We start from the raw sequence: 11421 nt of genomic DNA on the forward strand, positions 1-11421 counted from the left end.
CAACGCTCTCCATAGAAGAGAGTTCTAAGAGTTAGTGGATGTGCCTTGGGAAAACGATTGATGGTGCGGTAAACAAACATTCTTGAAATATTGAGGTTTTTCAGCAATTTGTAAATCCCACTTCCGCTTTTTCCAAATTTGCCACGAAACTGAGTATAATTTATGAGTAGACAATGCATACGAACAAAAGCAAAAATAACGGAACTTTTTCTGCGAATTTGTTCTCGCGGTATGCATTGTGAAATTTGTCACAGAATTTATGGCAAGACTAAGTACAATCAACCAATGAGTTTTATTTATAAATAAAATTATATTCGCTTGTTGCGACCTTGATCTGGACCTACCATTCATTATCAACATTTCAGGCTTACTAAAAACGTTCAATGGAATCTAAATCCCAGTGACGTTGTTGGCGTGAAAATTTTTTCGCCCTATACAACTTTATATATATAGAATAGATATTAATAACAATACATACATATATACTCAAAATATTTCCTAAAATGCGCATGCTAAATTTGTAAGAGGAAATTAGGTGGTTGTGAGCCTTTTCCCCCCTTCTTTTGATCATATTAATGTAAGATGTTTTCTTTTTCATGATGAATAAACACTGACGGACCTGAATGGTCTAAGTGAGTTGGCTATTCAAAGCCGACTGCCACAAAAACATATCCTAACTTATGCGCGAGTGCTTCATAATGTTTTAGAAACCACGTAAGGGATGATTCTAAATAATTTAAATATTTTAAATCTGGTCAGATAAAAATGAAATACTCGGTACGTAAGTATTTTTATAAACGTATATTGGGCCCAGTTCCACTCGACCTTAAAATACTGCAATTGCTCTTATTTGTGCACAGTCTCGGAGCCACTATGCACTTGTGGCCGATAAGCTAATTTTAGTACCAACACAAAAAGGAGTATAGACTTTATAGATGATAAAATAAATACTTTTAAGCACCGTATTTGTATATAAATTGACACCAATAAATAATAGATTACAGAAGTGACATTTTTTTGTTTAGTTTTGTTTTTGCTGCTGATTGGCTGACCCATTTGAATGAGTAGAACTACAACGCAGTTGCAAAACTTTGTAAATATAAATAAAATTCTTAATGAAAGCTGTCAAGTGCTAACGAAAAGATCTATTCCAAACTGGTTCCACTATTATTGGTGATTAGTACGACCATTTTTTTTTCGTATTCGTAACATTTTGTGATAAGAAAATGCTAGACTGTAGTGTAAAAACAAGCAAAATAAGAAGGCTGATTAAAACCCGCTGCATGGATGCATGCATTTAGGCTTATCCCAGCTGTCATATCAGTCTGTGTGACCGGACCGTGTGATCTCTCTGGCGCGTGTTGTCGCATTGCAACTACGCAGCAGCTAATAAGCGGCATATAGCTTCTTTAATCCAACAACAATTTGAAGAAACGTGAGTAGTGTTCCAAAGAAGTGTTGGAAAACAATTATTATCGAAAGAATTCACATACATATGTATGTATGTATATCTGCATCTGCTTATATTTGTACATAGCAAATAATCGCTTGAATGACTATTTATTGTAGAAACAGAATATAGAAACAGAGACATTTGTTATCTCATTTGAGGGCAATGAATTCAATAAATTAATACGAGAAAGAAATTTTTTTCCATTTTTTTTATAAGGAGCTTTTTTATGGCAGAACTATACTGGGAGGTTTGTCATTGCCTGCCGAGGGGCGACCGCTATTAGAAATAACTGCTTTTTTCATTTCGGAGATTTGAACCGTTGCGGCAACGAATTTGACTGACAGCAAAATAAATGATGTGTGTTTGGGTTGAAGCCCCCACACACGTGCCGTACGCCATTGCCGGAATGCACAAAAATTGGCAACTTTCTACTTTTGCCGTACGGCAAGCGCGGCGAATATGACAACTGTTTGAAGAACAATTTTGTATCGCGCGAATTTTTATCGGTGATGTTCTTTATTATATTAAATTAAATGCAACAAAAAAATTGAATTTAAATTAAGGATTTAGGGGTAGTCAGAATTTTCAAAAAACTTGATTTTTTTGTATGCATTTTCTTAAAAATATTGTGTGAAAGGGCGCTCGGGGGCTCGGGCGCTCCATAAATCGATAACAAAACTTTTAAATGCGTTTTTCTCAAAACTGTGTTTTTTGAACTGGTAACTTAAAAACCGCTTGGTATATTTCAATAAAATTTATACTGCTTTTGAGAAGCATAAAAAACTCGTGTGAGGTCGAAGATTTTTTTTTTAATTTCGACTTTTTTAAACAATTGTCGGTTTTTTTTCTCGAAAATCTGAAAAATATTTCCTGAGGCCGTCATATTGTTAATTTTGAAGGAAAAAACTTCGATCAGGCAGAAAATTATTTATCAATAAAACTAATTTTCTTTGTCCGATTGATTTTAGATTAATCTCCAAGGACTTGTGATGATCAGCGCAAGGAACTTCTGGCGAAACGGGCTCCACACAAATAGCGATAACTTTTACAATTATAAATTTTTTTTTTTAATTTTGCTAAAGTCAAGTCGAAACATAATGGATTACCCAAGTAGTCCTGATGAATGTGCGTTCTGATCTCAAAGTTATGGTCGCAAACACAGTCACTACCATAAATTCTTTTAAAACCCTCTTTCGCTTCACTAAGCATTCATTTTATAATAGGTATATTTCACAACCAACAAAAACCGAAATATAATATAGGGTGTTTTTTTAGAGGTTAGGTTTTCAAGTTGGCACTACTTTTTTCGTAGATGGTCTTTTTGACAGCTGTCACTTGATTTATGCTCAGTTTGGTTTGCCATTTCATAATGAATAGACTTACACCTGAACAACGTTTGCAAATCGTGCAAATTTATTACGAAAATAATGGTTCGGTTCGCGCGACGCATCGAAGAAAATTTTGTTCAGCGATGAAGCTCACTTTTGGTTGAATGGGTATGTCAATAAGCAAAATTGTCGCATTTGGAGTAAGCATAACGTTACATCCTCAAAAAGTCACTGTTTGGTGTGCTCTATGGGCAGAGGGAATCATTGGTCCATATTTCTTTAAAAATGAAGCCGGCCATAATGTTACAGTCAATGGAGAGCGCTATAGAGCCATGATTAATGACTTTTTCGTGCCTGAATTGGACGATGTTGATGTGGACGACCTTTGGTTCCAACAAGACGGCGCTATATGCCATACAGCCAACGCAACAATCGATTTATTGAAGGAAACTTTTGGTGAGCGCATTATCTCGCGCCGTGGACCTGTGGCGTGGCCTCCAAGATCGTGCGATATAACACCGTTGGACTATTTCTTGTGGGGCTATGTGAAGTCGCTTGTCTACGCAGATAAGCCCGAGACGATTGACGCCTTGGAAGAGAATATTCAGCGCGTTATTGCTGACATACGGCCCCAATTGCTGCAAAAAGTGGTCGAAAATTGGGCCTCTCGGCTGGAATTTATTCGAGCCAGCCGCGGCGGCCACTTGCCCGAAATCATTTTTAAAACATAATGGCAAACCCTTATCTTTATAATAAAGCTAAATTCTTGGTCATAACATTAAATTATACATATACGTTTTATTTCATCTTCAAAACCTAACCTCTAAAAAAAAACACCCTATATTTGCTTTCACAACAAGAACATCGTTTGTTTTTAATTTTTTTATATGCGGCAATACTTTCATTGTGGCACCAAGGTACGTTTAACACATCACGCCAGTCAAATGCGTTGCCGCAATAGACGGAACATACCCATTGTGACAGCCCTATTATATCCGGTCAAGGACTGTCATGTATGGGGAATGTTTATTCTACTACAACAACGCTTAAAATCTATTATAGTCTCTACTATACGCAACACCTCGTCCGGATCCTTGCCTCTGGGGGCAAGTCACAGAACCGACAGGAACAATTAGTCTATATCCCGAACCTTTACAGATGACTTCGCAGTCTGTGTTGCCCATGACAGTCGGTACTACGTAACTGGAACGACCCGGATTTATATCCGGCCAAGGACTGTCACTTCAGCAGCATTCCTCGTATATGCACGGGGAAAGTTTATGCTGCTAGAACAACAACAACAACAACTGGAACATACAAGAAAGTCGCAAATGCGGCAGACCAACCAACACGTGGAGGCGACTAGTCGAAGCAGAAGCGTTACAAATGGGCCGCTCTTGGCGGCACGTGAAGTTCCTAACTTTAAATAAATTTAATTTTAAATTGATTATTGAGGCTCTATGTTTCAGCTAGGAGCGACGGGGGAAAAAATATATATGTATACGATGTTAGGTAGGCAGGAAGGTAGTTGAAATGGTTGAAGTACCACTCGAGCACTGCCCAATTAGCACTAAAGCGCCGTCTTGATACCATTGTGAGACGTCCAGCAAGCAGATATCTACAGTCAGCCAGTCAGAGCTGTTGATGTAATGGGAAAGATTGATGATGTTACAACAGCAACAACTTCGCAGTCTGCATCTGCAGTCTGTAAGAATATCTGCCCGCGTTCGCAGTTTATTCTTATGGAGGTTTTTGAAATATTTAAATCTTCTTCACCCTCCACATAAAGGCTTTGCTTTGGCGCGAGCTCACGATGTGGTGCCAGCTTAAGTTCTATAACCTCTCCTCTGAGCACTTCCTTGATGGTGTGTTGTCAAATCGCCAGGAAAGGCGCAGATAAAAATGCGTCTCAACATTCTCAACAATGTGTAAGAAGGAATTATTTAATTATTTATTATGTAAACTTGTTTGTCAACGAATCGCCATTTAATTTATTGTATTGAATGATTCAACAAAGAAAGTCGTCAAAAGCATACTTTTTTTTGCATTCAATGAAAACTAATAAAAAGAAAATTTAGCAATTTACAACATTTGAGGTGTCGACATTTTTTGGCGTCTGCATTTACGATTAACACGCAGTAGTAAACAGTCCACTCACGTGCATATTGCACACGTACATAATATACATACATATATATAGTTTTGAAACATTGTATGGCAACGCATGCTATAAAACCGTGTAAGAATCGTGCAATCCAGAAGCAACAATTCTATTGACGCCGCAAATTAGTCATTCCACACAAGCCGTGCCAGTCATTGTTACACCAGTCTGAGTTCGCAATAATTCTTAGCACGGAGTACCGGCCAACAACAATGCACAAAAGCAGTGGTCAGTGCATATTGCCAATAATAAAAAAAAAAAATCATTACTAAGTATTAAAATATCCACATACATATCAATAATAATACTTATTTAGCTAATTGGTGAAAATTAACAATAATTAAAGACATTTCTTTGAAGAAATTAAACGAAACAATCAATAATCGAGTTGTGCATAATCCGGAATACAGAGCGTTTTTCCCCAGAGAATAAATCAAAACCAAGAGTTTATGGCTTTTTATAACATTCCTAAATTAAGTGATGGGAATTTGGAATAATCCTAAACTAACAACAAAAAAAAATTTCAGGTTTTTATGCTCTTTGCTGAAGCCTGATTGTATGAAAACGAAACAGGTAATAATAAGTAAACTTTTTCCCAAGTTCAACAAGGAAGACATTAACTTCGCCAAATAAATTATGAAAATGGGATAAACCACAATTTACTTCTCTTTGCTTAGCTGTGATAAAATCAGAAAATATTTCCACATTTGTAAAAAGCTGCTGGAGTGAATAATAAACATTTAACTAATACTTCGTCAAAACGAAGCCTAAAATGAAATTAGAATTCAGCTCTGACGTTGTTGTTGCAGCAGCATAAGCATTTCCCATACATATAAGGCAAATAATGCTGCTGGAGTGACAGTACTTGGCCAGATATAAATCCGGGTCGTTCGGGTAGCAAAGAACCGATTGCCGTGGGAACGACCGGCGCCTCCCGATAGTTGGTTCTAAGCTAACAGACCGACTCCCCGACAGTCGGTTCTACATTACTGGAATAACCCGGATTTACCACATATCCGGCCAAGGACTCGCCGCACATGTATGGGGACGTTTTTGCTACTACAACAACAACCGAATATATAATAAAGGGTTTTTCAATAAGGACAGGTAGATGTTGAAATGGAATAAAATAGCTGTGTGGAGCGTAGCGCCGTCCTGCTGTAACCACATGCCGTCAAGGTCCATATGGTTCAATATGGGCCATAAGAAATCGGAAGGGCCACCACGTCTACCGAAAAATGGGGGCAATGCGTGCAACGTTTGCGTTAATGAACACTCATTTTGATAATAAAGTTTTATCATTTGAACGTGCTGTTCAATCGTGTAACTTGCCATGATGATTTGGCATAAACAACTGAGTAATAAACAAAATGGCTGCCACAGGGCGCCAAAATCGACCCGCGCCAATTGAAAAACCCTTTATATATGGCCAATAACTCTCACATCAGCAAATTACGCAAAAATGCATGGAAAATGTTTGATGTTGTTACAACAATATGTACCGGCGGCGAATCTTCGAATCGACATGACATTCGCCCTTATTCACAGCCAAAGCAGATGATTTCACATATTCCGCTGCGAGATGGCTTGTAAGCTAATAATTTCATTCAGCTATTACTTTTCCATTGTTAGGATCTTTTATATAGCAAATACGGACAATGGAAGCAGCTGGACGCTTCATTTCGATTTTATCCACTTGCAACATGCCGGATTTAGACCAGAATTGACAACTTGCTTGTGACACAGATAAAAGACTTATTCAATTGTATTGAAACTTAAATTCAATTATTAAAAAAAACAGTTGGAAATTGAAGAACTTACCTTAAAGGCAAACCACTCTTCTTTCACGAGGTCGCTGAACGAGACCGCACTGGCGTAGGCGAACAACGCCACAAAGATTAATACTGCGCGCATTTTGGCGTTAAATCTGGAACAAATGCAAACAATGAATTATTAACAAATTTAATGGTGCAAGTAGATATTTCTCAATAAAGAAATACAAAGAGTTGCATCCTAAAATATCCCAATTTAATTTTTACACGAATTTGGGCAGAGAATTTCAAAAAAAAATAGTGAAATAATGAATAAACGGGACTAACTTTGAAATATTAAATTCAACACTTTAACACGTTCCCGCCGGCGCTGTTATTCATGGTCTTCGCCCACAGACGGCAACGTTTACATCTTTTCGCTCTATCGGAAGCGATTGCAGGTTATATAAAACGAAATTTTTTCATAAGGGTAGTCGTTTATGGCTGCTCATCTCATAGGTACCGTCTAATAAAGTACCATTGGTGGTACACGCCGTCCCATGAAGCAATCTTGTGCGAGCCACCGGTGGTATGGCCTCTGGTGACGCTCCAACATGCTTGTCCAGCAGGCTTATATGTGTGCGTGTCGGGTGCTTGACGCTAATATCTAAAATTTTTGATTTTCATCATTCAAAAGCCGACAACAAACATGTGTGACACGACGACACCCGACTGCACTAACACACACAAAGCGCAGTCAAGCATGCTGGACCGTCACCAGAGGCCAGTACGCGCCGGCGTGAACGTGTTAACACTTTATCGACCGGTAGCCTATTTATAGGCTTTTCGATTGCCAGCGCTTATTGACCGGTAGCCTATTACTCGGCTTTTGGTTATCGACGGTTTTTGTCAGTGGGTTGCTCTTTTTATAACTTCGCAGCGCCAACGTCATTAATTATTTGCAGCTTTGTACCGACCTCTCCAATTTTTTGTCAATTATAATAGTTTTTTGCCGTTTCTAATGGATAAAGAATGTGCAGATGAAGAGTTTTGCTTAGATGCTCAAATAACCACCAAAATACTTCAGTGCCTACAAGAAGAGCACCAAAATCAGATCACCCAGAAAGATTATCATCCATAAAGAAGCACAAATGGATAAGAATAGAGACAAGTGGTAAATGCAAAAACCCCCAAAAACAATGTAAAGTATGTGCATCGAAAAAGATAAGAAGTCGAATATGTTTCGTATGTAAATTTTGTAATATTCCCTTACATAAGGGAGACCGTTACAAGAGTTACCACATTCTAAATAGATATTAAAAAATTTAATTACTGTTACCTTGAATTTATTTCATGAATGTAAGTTAAACAGGCAATAAATTGTATAAAACAAATACAAAATGAAGTATAAATATCAATAAAATTCCATTACTTAAAAAAAAAAGGAATAAGCACAACACAATGCATAGTGAAAATTTAGCCGGTACTTAATGAGTGGCAGCCTCAACCACAACCGGTCGATAAAGTGTTAAATGGAAATTACAGCAAATTTTTTAAGAGAAAAAAGAAATAAAAATTTAATATAGATTTATGGAAAAACAATGCATTTGTGTAAAGCGATTGGTATTTTTCTTTTAGATAAGAAAAACTCCCTAAAATAGTTGCATAAATGTTAATGAAAACATTGCATGTTAATAAATAGCCACAATTAAGATCAATTAAGTCCTGCACAAAAATTATGAACTGTAACGGCAAACTAGAAAAAAGCAACGCTGATAAAATCGTAATTAAAATTTAAATCTACATGTTTGCAAATAAGTACACTAATGCAGATCACGAAAACGTTAAGGGCAATGCAAACAATTTAATTAGAATATTTGGGTACATAACACTATGTATATGCACATGTGTAGCTCTTTTGCGAGCGTATATGTGGCCTCAACAGCTGATTATCAGGTAATTTTGTCACGTCAGTGTCGCAAAAAAAAGTAAAATAATATAGAAGAGTAAAAATTCAAGTAGAAAGAGAGAGAGAGAGAGAGGAGAGAAGCAACTGTTTTTGTTTTATTTTAAATAAAGACTTGTATTGTGGAAAAATAAAGCCATATGTGAGTATGTACCTACATATTTACACAAATGCAAAAAAAATTGTATTGAGGAAAAGATGGAATTTATTTATACAAAAAAAAAAAAAAGACAAAAAAAGCACGCGAAAACGAAACCAATGAACCATGTAAATAATTTCTATACACAGCCGAAAGTCTCTGCTGTTACCGCTGCGTTTGCTTGAGTTTACTAATAATTTTATTATCATGTAAGCTTTCAAAAATAAAAGAAAAAATAGAAAAAATTAAAAAAATAAAAAAAATTAAAAATATAAAAAAAAATTAAAAAAAAATACATAAAAAAATGTAAATTCAGAACAATAAATAAATAAATAAAAAAAATGTCTATACAAAGCAAACCCCAATGGATTCACGAAGAAAAATTATCATTCATACATTTAAGCTTTATAGCAGTGAGTGGCTCGTAAGAGGATAGGCTAAACCAGGGTTCTCACAGATAAGCCATTACTCATCGAAACTAGAGAAGCTTTCCTAGCCATTTTTCTTCTTATTATTCTTTGTTATCTTTCTTCTGTTTATGAAAGTAAAAATGTATTGAATTACGAATGGGGTCAAATGAGTCGGATTTTAAACAACTTTAGGTTGAATTTCTAGATAACACCAAATGCGAGCACTAATAATAAACAAAGATCAGGCAAAAAAAAGAAGAAAAAAACATTTTGTTGTGTCCCCATTTTGGCACAGCAAAGACGAGGGAACAAATAGACACTGAGAGACTGAGAATATGTTGAAAATATTTATTAATGCATTTTAACTATTCCTTTCTATGAATATTTTTAAATACATAAACACAAGTAAAATTAAATTAATCTCATGAAACTTTCCTATATTATAACTTTAGTTAGTTTCTAAAACTTAGTTTTTAAAATATTTATAAACAACAAACAAACAAAAAACATGGTGTTAATTTGCATTTAAAACTACTTCTGCGCTATCACACAAACGTTCGGAGAGAGCAAACAGAAATCAATTAGCCCTGAGTTTATTACATATGTAGCTGTTCAGACGATCATTTTCTATGGATGCCTCCACAGTAAAGTCAACTCGTTTCTCCATTAGAAAAAAAATCACATACTTATACAGGGCTGTCCAAAAGCAGGTATCTTTTTGGTTAGCTAAGTAACAGTACTCACGATCCCTTTCGCCGTACGGTGTGCACGACTAGATAGTGGCTGTTTGATCGAGATAGCACAACTCCGTCGAAGATAATTAGCTTACAGCCGATTCCAATAACTCGACGTTTTGTGGAAGGAAACTGAGGTTTTTGGCCGAGCCATAAGTTAAATAGGTCGGAAACTGAGCTACTTCAAAGCCAGGCAATACTGCTGTTTCCGTGGCGCCGCAATTTAATGGCGGATTCTTATAGAACTCGACAAAAGAAAACGAAATGAATAAGTAAAATTTGTTGATATCTCGCTTAGTTTTCAAGTAATTTAATGTTAAAGTTGTCTGATTTAGCGAAAAGTTGGTGTTGCCATACACCTGAAATAAAAACGAAGTTCGTATGCAGAGATGTTCAGTAGAAGGTTCATTGTAAAACTGCAGTATGGAATTGAGTCAATTCATCTTGATTATGTCTGTCTCTCTATAAACTTATAATATGCGGAAATAAATGGAGTTTTCTTTACTTCATTTCAGTTTTAATGCGAATGCTGCTGTCTTAACCACCCTGTATACGTAAATTAAAGCAGTTAGGCATCTATACTTATTGTGAAATTCATTGAACAAAGGTATCGCATGTCGTTAAACAATTAAAATAAATATATAAGTAGCTCCACCAGCAAAGTCGTTCTGTTTACCAAAAAAAAAAGTAAATCTTTCAGGATCGTGAGCTGTTTCGAGTTTTCATGGCACATATTTCGGTTTGCACATATTTATGGACTTGTACAATTTCAAAACTATTATCATAGTTGCAGCTTGAGATTAGTAAACAATCGATTACTGCGCAAAACAGATTTTTTGCGCAACCGATGCATCCAAAACTATCAGAAAAACAAGTAACTCATTGGTCTGCAGTCACATGACGAAATTTTAGTGAGTTTAACTAAAATCGAAAATTTTACCGTTCTCTGTGCCCCACTTGCTTAAACGATTTGCATATAAATATTTAATACATATATTTTGTAATTACCTCTTTTTTGTTTATGCGTATTTCCTGAAGCTGCCTGTAAACGCACTGTACTAATGGAATTATGGCACTTATTTGCTGCCCTCCGATTGTCTCGTCGTTGCGACTCCGTTATTGTAGGCTTTACAAATTCACTATTTTATCCTTTTTCTTTACACTTTCTTTAAATGAAATAATTAAACAATTATATGTAAGCCCTTGACAGATATTCTTTAAGAGACAACCAGACAGTTACGTTCGCAATTTGCAAATAATTTTTCTCGCCCACTTGCGCTTGTTATATTCGTTGCTAGTTCGTTTTTCTGTTTTCTGCATCCATTTTGATTACACTTTCGTGGATTTGTTGTTGTGTTGTGGTGTTTTGAAGGCGAATCGTCTTGCTCATATTTATTTCTTTGTTCTGTGCATAGTTGCCAACTTCGTGCTTTAAGCACTTTATTTAGTGCTTTTTTTTAGTTAAAGCGCCAAAAACTA

General features: G+C 36.1%; 1 protein-coding gene across 1 annotated transcript in view; it reads right to left on the bottom strand.

The window, feature by feature from the left end:
• The window catches only part of LOC129243882 (cathepsin L), a 46861-nt gene extending 35649 nt beyond the window's left edge, over nt 1-11212 (bottom strand). The window contains exons 1-2 of the mRNA XM_054881296.1: nt 10951-11212; nt 6764-6869 (exon numbers count right to left, since the gene is read on the bottom strand). Coding sequence (XP_054737271.1) covers nt 6764-6856 — 93 coding nt within the window. The 5' untranslated portion in view covers nt 6857-6869; nt 10951-11212. The remainder of the gene's footprint in view (nt 1-6763; nt 6870-10950) is intronic.
• Between the last annotated feature and the right edge of the window lie 209 nt (nt 11213-11421).

This window comes from Anastrepha obliqua, chromosome 4 (assembly GCF_027943255.1).
Source record: "Anastrepha obliqua isolate idAnaObli1 chromosome 4, idAnaObli1_1.0, whole genome shotgun sequence".
Taxonomy (NCBI): domain Eukaryota; kingdom Metazoa; phylum Arthropoda; class Insecta; order Diptera; family Tephritidae; genus Anastrepha; species Anastrepha obliqua.